We start from the raw sequence: 22,859 nt of genomic DNA, 5'->3' as shown, positions 1-22,859 counted from the left end.
GAATTTTATGCCCGTAGTTCAGCAAATGCAGTGGTTAATTTACACAGTGAGGAGCCTTGAACCTGAATTGAAACCTTCACTTGGCTTTACCTGGAAAACTACCAAAGTGAAATTGTGCCTCCCTAAGTCCAGAGGTTTGAACATTTGGGAGGACCTGGCTACATTTATACCTGAAATGTCTGATGCTCATACTAACATCTTCCAATGAAATTAAAATGTGGCCTGGTAAACAGCTCATCTGGAATCTGGATTTGTATGTTATGTGATCCACCATATGTTGTATGGGGCAACCTGGAAACCAGCCAAAGCCCACAGGTCATCATAAAGCTTAAAACTTAACTGTTATGCCAAAAGTGGATAACAAATTCCACAAAAGTTTATAGAGAATACATCTGTTATATTCTTGATGTTACATAACCAGGATATCAGAGTTTAAAGTAAGCAAAATCGTGCTCTCTGAGAAATTCGAAAGTTTTGCAAGGTCAAGTCAAGCTCATGCTGGCTTCCTCTCCTGCCGCAAGTGGGAAGATCTGCCAGCAACCTGCAGATGGTCGTCGGTGACCCGCCCCACCATGACACTATATATATATATATATATATATATTTCAAATAAGTGAAATATTTTCGTGTAGCTTAAAACACCAATCAAATACAACCAATTGGGCGTGTTTCTATAACTTCTACAACCCCACCAAGACACATTTCATCACGTCTGTGGTATGAACGACGTATCATGTTCCTGATAATGCTAATATGGCCTCGTAAGAATTTTCAGCCAGTCAGAAACATTGGCTGAGGCCATTTAGGTCCTTTTCCACCCCTCTTCCAAAATAACTAAGGTTGAATTACTAATGCCTTTTTTCTTTTGAAGTACTATACATTATTCAAAGCTTTGAAGCCATGGCCAGAAATATTTAATAGTTCGGCTGCCATTATGGACAAGGCTGGATGAAGACTTGATTCTTATTGGACAATTTATTGCACACTGACCATATCATGGAATGATGAATAGTATTTTCAAATCAATGTCCTGGGTGCGATTAACAAAGCCATTTATGATTCAAGTGAAAAATTGAAATACGATCGTAAAGCTTATTTTTCAGTTTTAGAAATTAGAATTTTGTGCACCTTATCAGTATCAGCTAAAGATAAAAGTGTCCAAATTTCTACTTCCAGCACCAACAACTAAGCATTGTAAAGAAGTTATGACTTAAGTCAGAAATGGCTTGGTGGAATCGGCCCCTGATTTAAGCAGTTTAGATAATACAATGTAACAAACTGTTCCGACACAATAATCGTGGTACCTGGTTGATACTGAACAGCTGTAAAAATCTGATGCAGCACCAATTTTTCATGCATTATCCAAAAAGATCAGTAGCCGCTGAACAAGATTTTTTTTACACATCAGTTTGGCTGTGAAAACCTTAATGCACCTTGACAATCCAATATTCACTGGAAATTTTTGGTCAATGCAGACTGGCCAGCTCACCAAGATTATCACTATAGACGTTACAGCACTACCAATACCAAGAGTTGTCTTAATTAACATCCCTGTATATGTTCAATCTGCACAACCATAATGGACACCGGTCCTCGAATGCTGGGAATGTGATTATGTAGAGAAAGGCCTCGACTACATGTCTGGTAATAAAACCAGTGCTTGGCCAGGCACTGGAAAGTCAATTGCTTTACCTTTCTAAAGGGTTTTAACAATCTCAAACACATCAAAGTGACCTTGGAAAGACTTCCAAACTGATGACAATTGAATACTTCCATTTACTGCAGACATTGCACAATGGACATGGACATGGGTAACCTGTGTATGACTCACAGCTGTGACTGTATTGGGGCCTGCTTGGAGAGCCAATATGCAGCCTTTTTACAGGGTATTGCTCCCCTACATGGAATGAACTTTTTATCACATTCACAATAAATAAATGAAGGTGTTCCAAGTCCTGTTATCCCTTAGTTACCGCACAGAGATTCATAGCTGATCCTCTTGAGATTCAGGTTTCACTCTGTACTGATCAGGTCCCCAAAGTTCTGCTGCTGCTGCTGCTGTTTGGGGTCAGAGTTTACTTCCTCCTCTTCGTCATCTTCATCCTCTCCATCGTTGAACTGCTCGCCAGTGTCATATGTGAACGTCCCCCGAGACAAGTCAACCTCAATTGGGAAGACCACTGCGTCTTTCATCACCCCATGACAGTCATTATGGTACTTAGCCATGGCTGATACAAACCGTTGTAACTGGAACACGATGTCTTGTACTGTGGACATAGAGATTTACTTAATACACAATTGGTTTATCTAAAAAAACAGTGCCAACACACATAAGAAAGGTAACAAGGCATTCAGAGAATCCCACCAGCTCGCCTGCTATAGCAGTCACCTAGACAATGGAATCAGAATAAAGTGTTGTGGTAGTAAAGACGTCACTGTGGGGAGTTTGTACACAAAACTGAGGCAGTGGACTTTTATATGCAAACTGTGAACTGCATGCAGCAATCCATGAACAATTCCAAAGCTGTGAATAGCTGAGAAACGGTAGTAAAAAAAACTTCATTGTGGCGTGTTCGAGAACCAACTCGCTGAAGTTCAAATCGCTTCCCATGATTGGCTATCCATGCACTAAGGGAGGCAACGACAGACTCTGATTGGCTGAGTAAATACTCTGCTGACAACAGTCTGCGTGGATGATTTAAACATTCCGTCACAGTATAGGAAGGCACATGCATTGGCCAGTGTCATAGGTTCCAAGAACTAATACAGATGTAGAAAGCTTTCCAGATAAATTGGTATACACCAAGGTAAAGTCTTACACTCTACAAATCTGGTAAATCAGTTAGTGAAACAAAAAAGCTTACCACCATAAATTATAAGAAGCATAAGAAACTGTAGCCCTACAAGAGAGGCTTGCAGCAATCTGGGTTTACAGGAGAACAGAATGAAGCCAATTTGAATGTGTGTCCACAAAACAGGAAAATGGTAAAATCGGCAGAGGAACCCAATACCCTTCTTGTTCTCCTACAAGTAGGTAAGCATGTGCATAAAAACTTTAGCCTTACATGAAACTTTTCTTGATTACACTAATGGTAAATCTGGCGAAGTCCATAAATCTCATAAGCAATAAGATCACAGAAACGCTGTATACAAGAAATTGTTGCCCTACATGGAGACTTAATTTCTACAGAGCACGTTTACTACAGAAACCAAATTGAATTTATATAACTTGTAAATTTTTTAATTGAAAGTCTATTAATTAAAACCAATAAAACAGTTCAACCTTTGATCAGTACACCCTTTGTGGAGATACAAAAGGGAAATGAAAAAAAAAAAAAAAAAACACAAACAAAACTTAACTTTCTATCAGGGGGTGTTGGAGATCCACGTATGATTGCCATCATACAGCTAAAGGAAAAAAAGCTTAACCTGCTATCTGAGGATGTGCATTTACATCATCCTTCAAACTAGGGAGCAAAAAAATAAAGCCTAACATTCAATTCATGTATGATAGCCCAATATACAAGAGCTGAAAAAAAACAAAAGAAACTTAACCTTCAGTGAATGAATGAGAGCCCATTATACATTATTTCCATCAAAACCTATTTGCTTTTCTTCTTGGGTCTTTAATGTGCAATACAGTCCTTGAAATTTCCAGTGAATGCTCTTACACAACTTTTTATTTTCACCTCACAAAACTGATTTGCTGTGTCCACTAGTATTATCACTAACACAAACTTGAAATCTGTTACCACCAATACCAAAGTGACTTAATTTCTCCATACAAATCCTCACCATGTTTCTGATCCAGAAGTTCCATCTTGACCAAGACGTCTGATCGCATGCGGGCAAAGCGGGATCTAGCATCTTGTCGACATCGCAAAATCAACCTAAACCAGGACAGATGGAGTAGGTGATTAGTCCAAAAATGGCAATATTTACCATACATGATTTATACAATAGAACGGTACCTTAGCAAACTGACTGCTTATTATGACACATATCTCATCTGCTCTAAGACAGGATGTATTCATTAATTTTAATGGGGTTTAATATCATACTCAAAAACACAGACTATATTCTGACCACCTGGCTCACACCCAGTTCTGTCTCCTCAACATGGGGCAGGAGACAACCAACACACATGTAGATTATGACTCACACCTACCTGTATTCATAGTTTCCAGTCTCAACTCTGTACAGAGGCTCTTGAAGCGCAGCATAACTGTACTCTTCATCATCCATTTCCTTCACCTTCAAGCAGTAAGACTAAACCAGGAAGAAATAAATAAAGACTGAGAAGAATACTCAATTATAATGTGTACCCGGGTAAACTAAGAAGTAACGGTGGATGTAATCTCAATGCACACTTGGCAGGACTGGTTACACCAATGGATTAATCAGTATTTGATGCAGACCACAACATAAATGTGCAACAGCCAGACTAACAGAAATTTGGAAGAATCGATACAGTTGTGTACAAATGTTGTATTAACGATTAAAGACAATGCAGACTGAGCCTAAACTTTGAACTGAATGCAACACTAACACATTTATGATGATGCTCATTGTGGAATCGGGGGGAAAAGGGACTGATAAATGAACAGCGTAAATGTATACAGTTGCCAACATCATGTTTTATAAAGGAAATTTTGGTTTAACAGATAATTTCCAAACTCGTGGCCACACCAGTTACAATGGTAGAAAAAAACGGTCAAAGTGTATTTCAGTTAACACAGCTCAGATGTTTCTGTTGCTTGGTGTAAAATGCCATTAACCTGATACATGTGTTTGCTCTCTCCAACCTTACCAGATATTCAAACTTAGCATCTAGGTACTTCTTGATAGTGAGTCTGGTATCAGGGACAGCCTTTAGGAGGAAAGTGTTTAAGTCACTGATCATCTGTAACAAAAAAGCAATCAGCATGCCAATACAGGTACAAAACCAGGTGTATTCCAAACATGTACTATCACTGAAAGGAGCCAGCAGCTCTACAAAATATGGAACAAGAAAACCCTCCTCAATAAAGTACTACTCTAGTTTAAGCCATATCTGTTACTGTTAAAACAATGGACTTGTATTAAAAGTGAACAGTCTCTTAGACCACAAATTGAACAATAATTAAACAATGAATTCCTACCGGTTTAACTGTCTTTAACATACGAATGGCGAATTTCTCCATGTTTCTGTGAGCTTCTCCAAACTGACTAAAGGCTTCACTTGCAGCAGGTTGAGGCTCACGCACACCAATAGCTGCAAACACTTCACCAAATGCTGAAGTGAGACAAACACATTTACATAGATTTCACGTGTACATTTTCCTTTACTTCCAATAACTGCACTGAAGCTTTGTCTACAGCACCGGCATTCATTATCATATCAACAGCATATACATTCAAATTTAAGAGGGAGATAGGCTTCATTAAACATCTTACTTACATGCTGGTTAGATGAAAAAAGATGTAAAAGTAATATATTATGACCTTAAAAATATACTTTTTGTCATTAATTTTAAGGCAAATACAATATTTACATTTAGCTGCCCAAGGAGCACACAAACAACTTATTCTTAATTACATTATAAAAACTTTCAGGCATTTAGGTGTTTACAGAAAGCTTTTGCAGGAAGTAGACATGTATGCAGAAAAAAAAGAGCACCAATGGTTACATTCACGTTTGCCATTTTGTGTGTGAATGCATCATGGCGGAGAGGTCTGCTGTTAAGCTTTCATACCTTTGTGTGACTGTGAGAGATCAAAGAAGGCCCGCAATAGTTTCTTGGTTTGCTGTATCATGCCCCAGTACATGCCTGCTGTTCTCTCCAACTCCTCCAGTTTCTTCACAAGACCATCTGTACCAATATCACAAGAACGTCAACACTAAACCCAAAACCTCGGGCATGCTATACATGAAATTTCCAATGACACAACACATTACACATTCAAAATTTAGCAGTGCTTTTATACTCAGTGCACATGGGTAATACATGTAACAAAGGTAAGACTTTGATATGAGAACATTATTCATGTAACAATACATCTTCATACATTCCATGTGTAAATATTCACTTGACCAAATATTGCAAAACTCAGTGATATCAAATTAAAGCGAGGAGACTCACACAACTGTGTACATGTATTTAACTTCTTAAGTAAGCAGTCCACATGATAAATTCTAGTAATTAGTCACTCTGTAGACTGTGTAGAATACATAGACATGTACATGCAATGTGCTTCTCTGCATTTAAAGCAAAAATGCTTTTCATCTCCTTACCATTACAGAGAATTGCTCTACTTAATCCCAATGCATCTGCTGTGTTTGAACTCATGGTTTCTACAAACCGATGTTTAGTTTTCTTCAGCACTGTCAAATCAGAAAATTGAAGTATAATATCAAAACTGGTTTTGCAGAGCATCAGATCATGACAACTTCATACAGTGAGAGACAACATCCTCAGATTCAGAACAGAACAATTCATTCATATTTTAAACATTAATACAAATACTTTATACAGTACATATATCTTGTAGTGTAAGAACATGCTATCTAATTTCACAACATGACACTTGGGAGCTAGTTAATTCCTCACCTATATCTAATGATTTCCCTTGTTTTGGATCTGCATGGAGTTTGTTATAGTTGATGGTGACCTCTGACTGAAAAAAACAAACAAACAAAAAAATAAAACAATTAACAGCCAACAGTTAAATACCTTTTTTCTTCCTCCTTAAAATATTTTTTGTTTTGTTTATATTATTATATACAAGGATGTACATCTTGTGGATAACAAGTCACAAACCAAGGGTGACTGACATATCACAAAAAAAAAAAAAGTGTACATGTGTAAGGAATAACCTTGTAACTTGGGGCTAAATATTTCTCACTTAAAAGTCATCCTTACCTTTATAGATTGGATAAGTCGGGCCACTTCCACCTTAGTCCTGCCTTTCACAGACTGGGAGCTAACACCTACAATCTCATCCCCTGCGGCCAATGTACCATCCTTGGCCGCTGGCGTGTTGTCAAATATTTGTACAACATAGAGGCAGGGGCAGAGTGGGGCCCCACCCCCTATACTGATGCCTATCAGATTCTGGGCATCCTTCTGTAGAGTCACACTCCCAGACGTAACTGTCATGCCCCTGTAAAAACAGATACATTTACATTTACCTTTCTATCAATTATCATAAAACCAATTTACATCTAATACTCATAGAATGGTAACAATTAGCCGAGCTGGTTCACGTAGGTTTGAATGAGACAAGGTGTGGGAGATTTCACAAGCTAGCACAGCTAAAATATTTGATTTTACACGTGTTACCAACTGCTGAGCTGACAGACATGACTATGCAAGATGTATATTCAATCTAGCAACCATCATGAAGCCTCGCCTTTTAGCCACATTAGTTTGCGAGAACCCCCAACTCGTCTCGTCCAAACCTGTGTGAACTCAGAAGACTTCTGAAATGCTGTCTCAGCTTAAACAGTAACATGTGGGAAGACTGATAGTGACCCATACATGCCATACTGTTTGCAACAACCTATTTACATGTAACTTTTTTAAACAATTACTTTCTGGTCCTACTTGACAGTGCCTTCAATTCGATATTTTGATGTCACTACTGTAGTGAAATCAAAATATCAGACAGAAGTTATGTACCATCAAGTATGATTACTTAGTTTCAAAAAGTCATACACAGAAACAGTCTGATTTTTTGACTGTGCGGTTGCCAACACATTTATGAACAGATATACATTACAGCCTTAACATGGTAATTAAACTTACATGGCATCTTCCCATGGGAACTTGGCGAACTGCTTGTGTTTTTGTCGGTATTCGTCTGTATCCATGGTTGGCACAAGCTGATACTCATATGATCTATTCCACATTTACAGAGTTTATATATCAGCACACAGGCTTTATGTAAATCACAGGCAGTTCATGTGGAGAACTGCACACCTGTCACATACAGACTTGTTTATCTAATTTGTTGATGTAATGAACTATGAGGACTGAACAGTAACTGTACAGTTACCGTATAACACAGGTGACACCGACAGGTATTTCAGCTACAGCTACAGCCCTCAGCCGTATCCTGTACAACACCAGGTAAGGTGTAGACCTACCCGCATTCTGCAACAGCTGGACCATATCGTCACGTGATTATTTTTTTTTATCCCGAATTTAATGCTTTCAGCGGAGTATTTTCATTTACCGTGACGGCAGATGAGCGTCACATGACCACTTAATTGTCCTGCTGGAAATATATAACAACATACCTTTCCCGTTCAATTGTCAGTAAGCGAATGGGCTAGGCTGTGTTGCGAGTCATGGCGTCGCTGAGCCACCGCAGCCATCAACACGATATCACAATATGCTTCGTGCCAAATCTGCAAAACGACTGATTGCTATATGCTGTGTAAGAAAACTAGTGTTTGGCTTTTACTTACAGTTTATCCTCCTCCAATTCATACTCCATCGTAGCGACAAATACAACCCGAATTTTTTTATCAGAATTGCTGGACACAAACGTCAAAAGTGCTCCCCGGAAGTGTAATGTGGCATGCGCACAACAATAACCTCCCCCCCCCCCCCCCCACACACACACTAAAATCATCCGAAGCTACCGCAACAGGCAAGACGCTTCAGTCCGTGGCACCGAACTAAAATGCATGGCGAGATACATGCCAAAAAGTCTGACTGTTTTATAAAGTGTAAAGCTGTCGGCAAATAACGTTACCTACAACAAACAAAAATGTATTTATTGAAATATAGTTCTATGTACATATGAAAAGAAAGTAGTACGTAAGTTACAAATTTTTGCCTTTGCAGAATGTTAATCAAGCCACATATAGATTACACGCTAAAATAAAATGTGTACAGCTAGTGTTCAGCCATGGAACAAAATATCAAACAACTCACATATGTAGACTCTCATTTCACCGAATTTACCCTGCAGCAATAAACATCACTCATTTCAAATCATTTATTTCCCAGGCACAGGTGTAGTACATGCTGTCACACAACAACTGGCCTGCAAGGTGTTTATCTCAATCTCCATCCTGACATTTTAAGCTTCGTGTTTTTTGGGGTTTTGTTTTTTCTGTAAAAACATCGCCAGGACCTGTGGACATATAATTAAGGGAGATAACTCATGCACACTAATATAGATGTCGCTGTTGCACTGGTACGTCGTCTGCTTTTCTCCCGGCTGCGATCGTTGACGCCAATAATCCCAACTTCACACTGACAGAAAACGACATGTGAATTTCTGTTCCATGGTATTTTGATCAGTTGAAGGGCTATTGCTTTTCAGAATGTCGTAGGCTTTCCTGTCTGTGACATTTCGCACAACTTTCGATCTTAGAAACCCAGAACTGATCGGACCTGGGATCCAGCTTATGAAAATGATAGCTACCAAGTAATTTTTCACCTACCGTCGTATTTTTACATTTGTTTTAAACTTCAAATTAAAAACTTCAGATTAATAACTTAAATTACACAGTCACGGTCATTTGGAAAGTTTTTTCCACCTGATACTTTAACCTGACGCCTTGCTGTACATTGTAGATGATCAAGTGAGTTCCATCCCACTCAGAAACGAAGCAGAATGGCGTCCACAGGACAAACGGAAAGCACTGACACCCAAGAATCTTTACTTCATGATGCGGCAAGGCTTGGTCACACGAAAAAGTTGAAAAGGATATTGACAAAAGGTATGTGCATAGCCCAAACTTCACAGTAGCCATGTATTTGTAAGCCGACTACGTATCAAGCCTGAAAATAAGCAGTTAAGCAGGAGTACGAGAACGAATTTCTTTAACAAATAATGTTTTGACAGAGACCAGCTGTTAGCTACATGACAAAACTGCCAAGAAAATAATATTGTAACTGTTTTTATAATGTGAGTAGCTTGAAGATTTGCCAGGATGCCCTGCACCTACTTAAAAATTATTTCCAGGCTTGCATACATATACAACTTGGATGTCATTTACATGTATGTAGGCTGACATGATTTAGACCTGTAGAATGTGATTGATACAATGAGAATCTGCTTAGTACTGCCATGTTATACACAGCTATACATATTATGTAGTCTTGTGAGGTGCAAACTTGAAGGCTATTTATACCTACACTGTACTGGGTACATGATTTGCTTTTAGATCTGTTTACAAATTCATTATGATATTCCCATAACTGTATTGTATATAATGCTGTTGAAACTTATAGTTTAACATATCTTGATGTTTACCTTCCATAAATTCAATGAAATAAATTGTCCAATCCCAAGTGATATCAGTTAATGAACTGTGGCATTTAATCATGATTAGGTGGTTGCAGTGTCGCAGTGTGATAAAACTTTTAAATGTGATAGTCAAATGTGTTTTGGGACCTCCGTGGCTCAGTTGGCTAGTGTGCTAGCGCAGTATAATGACCTAGGAGCCTCTCACCAATGCGGCATGCTGGTTTCCTCTCCGGCCTTACGTGGGAAGGTCTGCCAGCAATCTGCGGATGGTTGTGGGTTTTCCCCAGGCTCTGCCCGGTTTCCACCCACCGTAATGCTGGCCGCCGTCATATAAGTAAAATATTCTTGAGTACGGCGTAAAAACACCAATCAAATAAATAAATAAATCAGTCAAATGTGTTTTAAATATGTACTTGTACATTATTTTTATTTTTCAGGAATAAGTGTAGATTTTCCAAACACCTCTGGCCAGTCCCCTCTGTTTAGTGCATGCTATAATGGTCAGCTGTCTGCAGTTCTCTGTTTGCTGAAGCATGGAGCAAATCCAAACGAGTAAGCCTGAGCAATCATTTTGAGTGTGAATAATACAGTAGTACATAGCACATAATCTAGTCTCCACACAAGTAATGACCAAATTAAGACTTTAAAAATGGTACTTGTGGCTGCCTCGCTTGGCACTCAGCTCTGAGAGTTTAGAGCAAGGAAACATGACTGGTTGGCCCGGTGTCAGTATAATGTGATTGGGTCGGGTGTCATGTCTGGTATCTTCAGCATGGTTCTTCAATGGTGGCAGCACTTTGGCTTTTACACAATAAATGTGTACACACACCCAGTGACTCCTCATCGTCATATGACTGATAAATTGTTCAGTACGATGTTTAACTCCAAGTATGCATACATACACAAGTAAAGCATGTATTGTAATATATGATGTATATCAACTTGTGTATACCGACCCCTTTCTGCCCAGCCTGCTGGCTGGAACCCCCTTAACACACATGTACAAAGCACAGACCAAGTGGGTGGGAGGTGGCCTCATTCCCATCCCCTGTTTGGTTTGAACGCTGCACATGTGTGTAAGGGTGTTATGAGGATTTGGCCTTAATATACAATAATGGTAAAGATCTTCATTACTAATGATAACAGCACAGACAGTGCTAAAAATGCATTATTCGACCATAAGCCTTAATCTACCTGAATTGTAGGATCTTATAATTTTCCTTTTGAAGAGCCACATGCTTTTTGAAAATATTTCGGTTGGTAGAGAATTCCATAACGCTGTATCCAGCACTGAGAAACCATTTTGAAGACACCTGTTTTGCATATAGGAATGTACATATTATAATTTGTTGATCGCAATGCAGTAGTGTTAACACATTTGTTTGGCAAAAAGAATTCTTTTAGATGACTTAGGGCAGCATTATTGATGGCTTTAATGAAGAGGCAAAGGACTCTAAAATTAATTCGGTCACTAAAAAGCATTCATTGCAGTTGACTGAGGAGAGTTGTTCTGGGAACTATATTAGGACTTACTATAAGTTCTTCTATGTAGTTTGGTAAGCCACTTGATGTTTGCTGCTGAACCCCTACCCCAGACACTACAGCAGTAGTCAAGGTGTGATAGTAGGACAATTAACAAGAGAATTTTCTCAAAAAGTTCTTAGAATGTGTAATGATGCCTAAAAGCTGGCTGACTTTCACATATATATTTTTAAAATGACTGTTACAGGACAAGTTTTCATCAGTACAAACAAAAAGAAGCTTTGTATGAGCAACTCTTTCAAGGGTTGTACCAGTTAATGAAACAGTGAATTGTGAATTCACAGTACATCTTAAACGCTGCATACTAGCTTACGTTTAGATTTGTTTGAATTGATGAACGTCTGGTTTTCATCATGCCAGGATTTAATTTTAGTTAGTTCATCATTAAAGTGATCACAGATCACAGATAGCTTAATTGTCAGAATAGATATATAAAGTTGAGTCATCAGCAAATTATTCAAGAGACACATGGTGTCGCTTGATATGTAGTGATTGGTCATTTATATAAATAATAAACTGTAACGGGCCCAAGATGGAACCTTGCGGAACACCTGAGCATATAGCACTAGAATCATTAACAGGTAGGTATGGTTAATAGTGTTGAATGCTTTTTTGAAGTCAATAAAAACAGAACAGACTTACTCTCCCTTGTCATGATTCGGCCATTTTAATGAGAGCAGTTTCACAGGAATGTTGGTTCTGAAATCCTGACTTAGAATCACTAAGAAGGTTAAGTTTAGTTATGAAATCATAAAGTTGATCATAAACATGTCTTTCGTGGATTTTACACAGAATTGGGAGGATTGCAATTGGTCTGTAGTTTTCTACATTGTCTTTCCCTCCTCCCTTGCGGAGAGGGATGACTTTGGCTTGCTTCCAAACTTCTGGAAATTTGGTGTTAGTGATACATTTATTGAGAATTGTTGTCAGAGAACCAGGATCAATATAAATCAGACTTGGTTGAAATATTATGTGTTAAATATCTTAAAGAGTCACAGTTTTTATCTACAGGAGATCAGTGGATGGTGCCACTCCAGTCCATGCAGCATGCTACAGCTGTAATGTGAAAATAGTAAGCAAGCTGTTGGGATCAGGTGGTGACTTGCGACTTCACGACAACCTTGGGAGGACACCTAAGGACTGGATAATGCTCCAGAGTGAACCAAAGAAGAAATATAAGATGATTGAGTTCATTGAGAAGACAAGATATTTTGCCATGGGTGGAAACAGTAAAGAATCCATCAAGGGTTCCTCTAGCATTCTAGACAGGTTTGCTTGATATCTTATACATGCACTTGCTTTCATGTTTCAGATTTTCAGCAGTTGCTGAGGTTTCTTCAGTCTGCATGTTATACTTGTCAATGATTTATTATTTTTGACCAAGTTTTCCAATGGGAACATGTCCAACGGCCGACAGCAGGACCTTGATGTCATTTTATTGACGTCAAATATTCCTTTCTCACTATATTGTGATGATGTCTCACTGAACACAGTATGACATTACAATAGAAACTATTAATACACTGCACACATTTCACTACAATCCATTTTTGATGTAACAATGACTCGATGTCCTGCTTTATACTAGCGCAACCTCAGGGGATCAAAAAATATGCCACCTCCCCATTCTGTTTGTTTACAGGGCATCAGACCATACCAGCTCTGTGATCCGATTTGTAAAGGGAAAAATTAAGCGAGACACACCCTCAACGCAGACTAGCGATGCAAGAAGTGTCCATAGCATGGGATTTGGAAAGGTTGCACTGTTATATGTTGCAGTATACAGAAGATTTTAATGGATATCATCTTTTGACATTGTGTCATTCTGAACAAACCTGACCTTTCTGCTGTAAGCATCTTGAAAATTTGACAGGTTATCACCATGTGATGATGTCATTTTTGAAACATTAAAAAGTGAATCAAGGTGATGAAACTAGCTGTTGAACAGTCGTTGAAATTGAAATGATGTTTTCACTTTTGCACTAAAACAAAAAGCATCATATCTGTGGCTAGTGAAGGTGATATTATATATACTTTATAGGTGTATTTGGACAGTGAGTCTTGGCAAGGTATGATTTCTATTGTGCCACTGGTTGGAGAAAGCAGTCTTAGGCATGACAACAGCGGCTTCACCTTTAACAATGGGTCTTTCATGGTTATGGAAAGGTATAGTTCCCTAGAAAGGTATAGATACTACATATCTGTATTAAAAATGCCTGTACACTACCTATTTGTTTCAAAAATAAGACATCAAGACCATGTACTTAAACTTTGTCATGTATAACAAGGGTCCTTAAGAGAAAATAGAAAGGAAAATAAAGTGACAAATTATTGTTCTGTTGTTGTTTTGGGATTTAATTGTTAAAACTAGTTTCAATAAATTGTTCCCAAGCTTGTGAACCAGAAGCTGTACATGCAGGTGATTTTAGCATGGTTGGCTTACAGAAGGTATGAAATATGGAAAACAAGACTATGAACTTCAAGACAATAGTGGAAAGCTGTGTGGTAGCCAAGATTGTGTAAAAAACAACAAAGCAGTCTTACATATCATTCAAGGAAAAATAATTGTCTGTGATTATGACCAGGTATGTCAGCTGCAGTAAAAAAATTTGTAAACCTTTCTTTTTTCACAGCATGATATGGCTGGACACTGATGTAACCGTGAAAAGACTTCACAGGAAACCACAAGATGGAGGACATGTGGACCTTCTTATCAATGAAAGTGAATTTATGGGGTAACCTATTACTTCATTTATGTTTCCTCAGTTTTTATATTCAAGTGATGATCTGTTAAAACGAACATCAGTCTAAAAGGTACCCTTGACATGTTTTTAAATTATTATATTTTGCAGAAAAATTCATCATCCAAATGTGTTATTATTCATGGGCATTTGTCAGACAAACAATCTGGATGGCTTGGTGCTCCTATATGAAAGGATTAGCTGTGGCTCTCTGTTTCATTACCTTCATGACCGGGTAGGTAACTGCCAAGCACTTCAAGCATAATTTCTTTATTTTCATACTTTAAACTTACCTTTTTGTGCCTGCTTAGCCATATTTTAATCTGTAACAACTTTAACTGAAACTGTTTGAGCAAGAGATTTGTGCAGTGAACCCGTGGGCCAATATAAATATGGCCACCATAAAATGTATACCTACATAATAATAACACTTATCTGAGGTACAACTTTATTATAAAAATATCCTTTTATTGTAATCCAAGATATATTCACATATAACATCTTAAGAAATATGTGAAAATGCCTTTTGTTTTCAGTTTGAAGGAGTGTCATATACAAACTTTGTTCAGTTGCTGCTGCAGATCTGTGGTGCTCTTGTTTTCATTCACCGACACAATCTGATACACTGCTCTGTATCATCTCATGCGGTCAACCTTATTACACCAACTTATGCAAAACTTGGGAACTTTGAATACATGGTGGAATGGTAAGTAATACTGTGAAACTTGACATAAAATTCATCCTAGTGCGTAGTTATTATTGCCCAGTTAATCTTTCTGCTTCAGATTTATATATTTAACAAGGTCTGTTTATAAGGCCTAATATAAGGTCTTATTTTATTTCTTCATTTGTCACATTTTAGTTCACCGAATTTGCCCCAGAAGAAGAGCTTGGCCAGCACCAACACATTCCCCAACGCTGTATACAACTGGCTGGCCCCAGAATTAATGGAAGACCAGCCACCGGTGATGATGTCAGATATGTATGGCCTCTGTATGGTCATATATGAAGTGTTTGAAGGTAAAATAAAGACACACATCACTTACTGTTCTCTACAGCAGCTGCAGCAGCAGATGTTCATCTACTGTAACACAAATTGTAAACATACTAAATAAGTAAAAAAAATCCTATACTACAAGTGGTGCACACAAGTGCAGGTATCTTGTCATGCATACATGTGCTTAAAACATTCACACAGTGCATTTCATACATGTGAGTTTTTTCTGCATAATTATATCTTAATAGCAATATAAATTAACCATTGATATGAAAACTTTTTCTCTTTGCTTCATCCAGACAAGATACCCTGGGAAGACTGCAGTGCTGGTTTCATTAAGCAGAAACTTGTAACTGAAGGATATTCCATCTCATGTAAATCTCATAATATTCCAAAACTGTTCCAAGCTGTCCTAGAGTTGGGATTACAGTTTGAAGCCAAAAAACGCAAACTTACATTTGAGCAGCTGCAGCATTTACTGGTGACATTGTCTAGGGTAGGTGCATAAGAAATATAACAGTTTATTAGTACATGTACTTTGTCTGTGTCAAAAGAGATTCTGTTTATTCATTTATTTGATTGGTGTTGATTATGCCATACTCAAGAATATTTTACTTATACAACGGCGGCCAGCACTATGGTGGGAGGTAACCGGGCAGGGGCCGGAGGAAACCCATGGCTATCTGAGAAGAGATTGTTAAGTTGGATCATATTGATTTTTTTTTGACTCAGATACTGAGGTTGATTTGCTTGTTTAGGCTGTCTTTGGTATTTTGAATGAAAATTATGGAGTGTTTTTACCTTAATAATACAAAGGATGTGAAATTTATTTTTATTTGATATTTTTATTTATTTATTTTTTTTTTAAGTTTGCCAGTTATTTTTGAAGTTTTCTTTATACACTATGAGAACATGGTGGGTTAGATGGCGCTTAAATGTATGCATGTATAATTATTGCTTATGTTGTCTCTTCTATCAGAGAGAAGACTTCACCAAAGCCAAGTCAGACTGTGACCCTGAGAGTCCTGGCCTAGTAGCAGTTTCCCCTGTACAAGGAAACGCAGGGCCCAGCACTGTGACAGATCAAGTCTCAGAGGAACATTATAACACAGCTTCACAGGATGACGGGCAGACGCAGATGGTACTCTCAGGCCAGATCACCATACCTGATATCCACAATGTTCATTGTGATAGATCTGCCAATAACTCCTCATCAGATTTCGCACAGTATGATGAACCAAGGTGAAGAAATCATGTCTTTTTGAACTGAATACAATAGTTTAATCAGGCTACAATGAGTTTACTAGTCATTGTTAGTTGTGTGGTTGAGATTGATTTAATGCATGTAACATTTAAAAATACTTGTTTCAGTTTGATACCTAAATAGCTATTTGGAGTTTCTCTGTAGACTGTTATATTTAATGTTTTCAGTTGCCAGGGAGCATCGGACAGCTGTAGTCATGCAGAGATGTGCCAAACATCAACAGCAAAGCAATCTTCTGCCAGTACAAGCAAAGCGCTACAGCTATCCTCTACCAGCTTAAAGCCATATGCCAGGTCTTCTTTCCTCCAGGCTCATCCCAGGTAATCACTGATCTTTGGATACATATAACTGTAGTCAATTTGTTAAAAAAAATGTTTATTATTGTCTGTTTATTGGCCAACATGCATAAATCATTCAATGTCCAGGGTCATTTTCTCTAGGATTTGCGCTACATGTACAATATGAATTCTCTTAAGAGCTGCACTACTAACTGTGGATGGATGCTGTGTGCTTAAATGTCAGTATACGTGTGTGGTACATGTTGGTGTTTCCATGTTTAAGTGGCAGTGTGGACATGTACAAGGATAAAGATGACACCTTTCACTACTCAGTGTGCCTGTCAAGAAAGACATCCCGGGTGCAGCTATCACCCCGAAACAGTACAGGGTCTCCTTCCACTCTGCCAAGATGCAAGAGGCCATCATTTCATGGGGAAATTCACAGGTAATTATGGCTGTCTGTAGGTCAGTCTATCAACGTTCTTTCCTGTTGTAAAACAAAAGTAAATTCAAATACTGGTTCCGCTCTCAGTCTCTAACTTGTGTGTAGTGATCAAAGAAAGAAAATTGTAACTGGGAGTCTTTTGGGTACCTCTGGCAGAGTTTCCTTTGGTGTATTCTCTATTTCAGAAAAATGTCATCTGAAAAAAGGCATATGTTACCCAGCTCACTCTGCAGTGATCAGAATATGGAAAGCTTGGTAAACAGTAAGTCAGGAGCTGAGGATTGTTCCCAGTCCACTTCACATTACACCTCTATGCCGTCTGTCAGCACATTTCAACAGAATGAAAGTTCAAGCCCTAGTGCTCTGTACAAAGCAGTGTCAGGCATAAATCAACCAAAGCAACCTGTGGAGATTGTCAGAGATATCAAAGCTGAGTTGGCAAAGTCAAGAGAAAGAAAAGCAGAGGCCAACCCATTCCGAACCCCAACACGTAGCAATACTGTCAGGTACAGAGTACATTTCTGAGATTTGCAATACTTTAATTAGAGTGATGTCAATTTCCTGTTTGTGTATGATTTTCACTTTTTATTCATAATTTGAAACAAATTTCAGGATTTTTAGCCCATGTTAAAGGGACATATTAGCAAAAGTTCAGAACTTTTGAGATGGTTCAGCTAAAAAGAAAACTCAGTTGCATTTTACTCCTAACTAAACGCCCTTGGCTAAGTCTGTATTTTTCCACAAAAAAATTGGCAATTAAGAGAATTAGAAGGGGAAATCCGTCTAAACCGTCAGCCCGATAAGATAACATGCAAATCGGGCTGCATATTGATTCATTGCAGTGTTCCATCATGGATCACACGTGTAAACAAGATGTCTACGTATACTAAACCAAATACGATTTTCCGTTCTATCAACCGTATATTATGAAGTACATGTACAGCAGAAGTGAAGGTATATGGTAGGCCTTAAAAATTTCAACACAATACTGTGTTTGAGACTTGACGTTTGCGTCGCCAGCAGTACAAGGGGAGGTAACCCATCCCAAAAAAATCCTGGGTCATGTTTCTAACTATGGCGACTTGGGTGAGTAGATGGTTGATGAGAAACCCCAGATAAAATTGAACATTTCATCGTCCACTTAAAGTCAGATACATATCAGCTAACACCTGGATGTCTTAACTTTATGTAAATGATGTTTACAATAGCAACACAGGTTTTTGGCCATGGCCAATATTTCTCTAAAACACAATTGTTATAAAACAAAATATGAAATAAAATTTCTGTCTGTCACAGATAAAATGTTAATACCCACTGCATGCATACGTTTAGAGTGCACTTTCAAATAAAAATCTGCTTGTTGTATTTCAGTTGTAATATAAAGCAGTCCCCACCTGTCCTAGCTAGTTACTCGAATCTGAGGTCAAGCACCTATCATGTCAAGCCAGCCATCAAGCCTGCTAGTCATGGTTCAGAGGCCCACATGTGGGAAAATTTTCCCACTAGCAACATAAACATACCACTTTCATCGCCAAAACACAGCCCACATGCTTCCCTGAAAAAACCAGAAAGTACATCCCCAGCCCAAAGGTAAGGAATGATTTCATCAAAAAATAAATCACTGAGTAAAAATTGCATTGAAAATCTTGTAGCAAGAAATCCATAATTAATTAAAAAAGGAACTTCAAGTCTTCCAAAGCATGCTGTGCCTAGAATTATACATTTACATACAGTTAACCAACACTTTCTGTCACTGATAGGTGCTTATGTATAATAGATATATTCATGAATTCATGTTCGTGTGGAAACAGGAAATTTAACAGTTGGTAGAAACATTACACTGATATTATAATGTATATGCGTACATGTACTATAAGTTGTTAGGTATGCATTATAATGCAGCTTGCCCATGCAGATGACACATTCAGCTTTTTCGTTCTGTTTCTTTTTCGTCTTAATGTACTTTTCTTAACACAAGTGGATAAATGTGTGTATTTTGTCATACAGTGAAAAGGGGGAATCACCAGTAAACCCAGAAAAGTCATGTGATACACGTTGGTTCGGAGGATTGGGTAGTGTTAAAAATCTGGTGAAGAAATACCAGGCAGAAACTGATCTGGTAATTGATTCATTATTTCTCTTTGTTGCAGTTTACTTCAAATCATACTTACCTTTTTCTTATTATTTAATTTGCATACACTAAGAACTAGTTCAAATTTTATCAGTTTTGATGCATTTATTTTATTTTAATGTTCAGCATGCATGTCTTTACATGCAAAGAACTGATGTTGTGTGTTTTTTCTTCAGCACCAGACTAAACAAGCTGTATTAGAAGGTAAACTCACAAGCAGTCCGTGTCATAAGGTGAGCACTATAAAGCTGCATTTTTACGTTTTTATGTATTATTTTCTTGTGCTTTTGAATTATGATAAAAAGCCATTAACCAATATGGCCTTTTCTGTGTGTTAGCAGGATCATCCAAGTGGCATGTTTAGGGGAACATTACTTCTGTGTCAAACCAAAGTTTCAGGTGAGGGCAAAATTTCAAGGCAGCTTGTATGTGTATAAAAATTCTACAGCCACAATTTATGCACTAGTACTTTCAGGTTAAATATATTCCTTAGAATTTATTAATCTTCTTCTACCTGTGTGTTAAAATCTGGAGGTCTTCATCTGTTGCCAACTTGTATAGTTATTCACATACAAGAGTTTGTAAAGGAAAATATGATCTTAATACTCTACTGTTTCTGTTCCTTAGTAAATAAAAGTGGGACACCAGGAAAAGGACCATCAGAAAAACAGATTTCTCCTGAGAATCTGGAAGAACACAAGATTGACTCACACACATGTAGTGCAAGTACATCTGTTGCTGAATCTGGTAAGATTCTCTTACACTTTAAAGCTGTATTTATTCAAAAAGATAGTGCATTATCATATATAAAAAAGTGCATTATCATATGTTAAATGTGACTAAGGCAGCTGAGGTGGTTTGATAAGGAAGGTTTGTATAATTTCAGATAAATGCAGCATAGATAGCGACGATTCCGGTGAGATCTTAGCTTGGGTGAAGTATCACCTGGAAAGAATCAAGGAAAACATGACACATGGTGGGTGACACTTCCATATACATGTAACATTCATACTCCAAGGCTGATTCTTTGTGCTCTGTGTCTAAATGCAAATACTGCTGAGGAGAATGTCAGTCAGTGTGTTGGATTGTTGATGTATGGAAGTCACGAGAGATGATAGAGTCACATGCACTGAGCAGCTATAGTATTATACATGTGGTCAATGTCATGAAGTACTCCTGTCAGCGTACATGCATGTAGTTCAACTTTTAGTCAAAGATCAGGTAGTACATATTATCTCTGATATTTTTACCTTTTAGAATGTCCAAAGAGCAGCCAACCAACGCTTCCTACGGCATCTGTTTCATTTCCACCTAATGTGGATTACAAGGAAACATCTGGGTTGAGCAAGCTGAGTTCTGAACAAGACCTGCAAATAGAAGTCCTTCCCAACACGGGCTCCTTTTCTAACAACAAATTAGAGATTGAATTTAGCAACACAACTACAGCAACATCAAGTGGACCAATAGTAGCTGAGGATCAACCAGAGTCATCAACAACAGTACTATCAAGTGAAAAGGTATTAAGTGGTGTATTTTTTGTGTTACTGTTTATTTGTTTGATTGGTATTTTAAGCTGAATACTTCACTTACAAGACGGCGGCGAACGTTATAGCAGGAGGAAACCAAGACCATCGGCAGGTTACTTGCATTTTGTGTTACTGACTTGATGTCACAATGTTTAGCAATAATTCTTTTGATGACTTACCTGTAGCAGTAGGACTGATATCTTCTGTTTAAGATGCCACATGAGAAGCCCGAACCAGAAGAGTTCTACTTTGATGATGTTATCCAGCCTAGCTTGCTTTATGCTAAACACCTCAAATTACAAGGCACATCTTCTGTTCCTGACAACACAAGCAGTATTGCACGAACAGTCCAAAGAGGTAGAACAGCATCAGAAGATCGACGTAAGGAAATGAAACAGCAAAGTGTCAGCAGAGTTCGAGCCCCAGGTACAGGCATATATTGTTTGATATAGTAGATACATTTGTGTTCATGCTTTCAAATGTGTCTAGACAGTGTTTAATGTGTTTAAAGGAGTGTTGTCTTTGCACTTGATTCCAGGCCCACAAGCTTTGCTTATGTCAGACCATGACATGCTGCTTGTTAACACCTCTGGGTGCATATCTTTATTTTTTATGTCATTATAACGCAATGTAGGGTTTAGATACAGTCAAAGGCTATGGTCACTTTCACAGACACACAAAGAACACAAAATCTATCATTATTTAATCACAATTAAAAGTGGCTCAAGTTAAAAAAAAAAGGAAAGTATTTTGCTTGATTATGGTTCTGATATTTTAGGGCATAATCCGGACCCTGCCGAGGATTCCGTAGCCAAAGCTCAGGTTGGTGAGCCAGCGCCTCATGCTGAATCCAATACAGCACAGATTGTGGAAACAGTGAGCTATATACCTTTCTACGCAATTTTATATTTTCAAAAAGTTAACCCTAAATTTTACAATATTGTCATTTTTAAATAAATCATGAATCTTCTTGAACATTGCAGCATGTAGATGTACATATTTATTGTATTTTTTTCCACAGGACCACTATGGCCATACTACCATTTTGTCAGTTCGCTCCAGTGGCAAGCTGCCTGGAAAACATACTATTACGCACACCGAGACAGACCTGAAAACAGGTATAACAGAAACTGTCAGCAAAGGTACTGTCCGTGCTCAGAAGGTTGTATCACAGGTGTATACAGAGTGACAAGCTCCAAGAAGATTGATAAGCCCCTAGGAAACCAGATCTTTTAGTAGGAAACTCATTTGGACACTCATTTGATCGTTTACTCTGGAAGTTTTAATTCAGGCTGCACGGCTGTCCCATACACTCCATAGATGCATGGTGATATAAGTTGTGAACAAGTTCCACCACTGACGTGATTTATACATCGATGTTATCCGTGTTTGTTTTGGTTAAATAAGCAGTTTTACTTGCTCGTGAAAGTTTAAAAATTTGTCCTTTCACCAAGAGCTGTGTAATAAATACCCTATAAAATGTAAAAAATGCTAACTCTACTGTGTTCAAAGCTGAATCATTTGTTAGCCAGGTTTGTTGGCTTAATTGATGCAGAAACCTTTTTAGCCATATGCTGATTGCAACTACCAATGTAACTAATACTGATGCCTAAAAGCATATTGATGAGTATTCAAAGAAACAAGCCATTGTACAAATAACTGTTATGCGGCTTTATTTGTGAAAAAT

General features: G+C 38.0%; 2 protein-coding genes across 6 annotated transcripts; one reads left to right on the top strand and one right to left on the bottom strand.

The window, feature by feature from the left end:
- Positions 1–757: 757 nt before the first annotated feature.
- Positions 758–8,543, bottom strand: LOC135480227 (PRKCA-binding protein-like). Of its 2 annotated transcripts, none has more exons than XM_064760009.1 (10): positions 7,788–7,940; positions 6,903–7,143; positions 6,591–6,657; positions 6,275–6,364; positions 5,736–5,852; positions 5,142–5,275; positions 4,811–4,903; positions 4,169–4,269; positions 3,796–3,890; positions 758–2,267 (listed from the first exon to the last, which is right to left on the bottom strand). In XM_064760009.1, exons 1-10 carry the CDS (start codon positions 7,889–7,891, stop codon positions 2,014–2,016), a joined length of 1,296 nt encoding a protein of 431 aa, XP_064616079.1. In that variant the 5' UTR covers positions 7,892–7,940; the 3' UTR covers positions 758–2,013. The 2 variants fall into 2 exon arrangements, with proteins under 2 accessions (XP_064616079.1, XP_064616086.1); XM_064760016.1 differs by lacking the exon at positions 7,788–7,940 and adding an exon at positions 8,453–8,543 and having other exon boundaries at positions 759–2,267.
- A 643-nt stretch (positions 8,544–9,186) lies between these two features.
- Positions 9,187–22,666, top strand: LOC135462051 (uncharacterized). 4 transcript variants are annotated; one of them, XM_064739393.1, is made up of 25 exons: positions 9,187–9,283; positions 9,573–9,718; positions 10,686–10,800; positions 12,802–13,059; positions 13,433–13,547; positions 13,832–13,956; positions 14,424–14,525; positions 14,643–14,766; positions 15,068–15,237; positions 15,394–15,551; positions 15,828–16,024; positions 16,508–16,770; positions 16,960–17,112; positions 17,354–17,515; positions 17,701–18,021; positions 18,887–19,105; positions 19,523–19,634; positions 19,823–19,879; positions 19,985–20,045; positions 20,274–20,393; positions 20,533–20,622; positions 20,904–21,163; positions 21,385–21,598; positions 21,951–22,048; positions 22,194–22,666. In XM_064739393.1, exons 2-25 carry the CDS (start codon positions 9,613–9,615, stop codon positions 22,359–22,361), a joined length of 3,768 nt encoding a protein of 1,255 aa, XP_064595463.1. In that variant the 5' UTR covers positions 9,187–9,283; positions 9,573–9,612; the 3' UTR covers positions 22,362–22,666. The 4 variants fall into 4 exon arrangements, with proteins under 4 accessions (XP_064595463.1, XP_064595464.1, XP_064595462.1 ...); XM_064739394.1 differs by having other exon boundaries at positions 9,223–9,423; positions 19,988–20,045; XM_064739392.1 differs by having other exon boundaries at positions 9,223–9,423.
- The last annotated feature ends 193 nt before the right edge of the window (positions 22,667–22,859 follow it).

The sequence above is a fragment of the Liolophura sinensis genome, chromosome 1 (genome assembly GCF_032854445.1).
Source record: "Liolophura sinensis isolate JHLJ2023 chromosome 1, CUHK_Ljap_v2, whole genome shotgun sequence".
Lineage (NCBI taxonomy): Eukaryota > Metazoa > Mollusca > Polyplacophora > Chitonida > Chitonidae > Liolophura > Liolophura sinensis.
This window is presented reverse-complemented; position numbering and strand designations above follow the sequence as displayed.

Bases quoted from the DNA above. Each gene is read 5' to 3' on its own strand.
- LOC135480227 (XM_064760009.1), bottom strand. From the start codon at position 7,891: ATGTGGAATAGATCATATGAGTATCAGCTTGTGCCAACCATGGATACA. The intron at 5,853-6,274 runs GTAAGGAGATGA...ATATTGGTACAG, and splicing joins TAGAGCAATTCTCTGTAATG to ATGGTCTTGTGAAGAAACTG. The intron at 4,270-4,810 runs GTAAGGTTGGAG...TTCCTGGTTTAG, and splicing joins ATGCTAAGTTTGAATATCTG to TCTTACTGCTTGAAGGTGAA.
- LOC135462051 (XM_064739393.1), top strand. From the start codon at position 9,613: ATGGCGTCCACAGGACAAACGGAAAGCACTGACACCCAAGAATCTTTA. The intron at 16,771-16,959 runs GTGAAGAAATCA...TAATGTTTTCAG, and splicing joins GCACAGTATGATGAACCAAG to TTGCCAGGGAGCATCGGACA. The intron at 20,394-20,532 runs GTAAGATTCTCT...GTATAATTTCAG, and splicing joins TACATCTGTTGCTGAATCTG to ATAAATGCAGCATAGATAGC.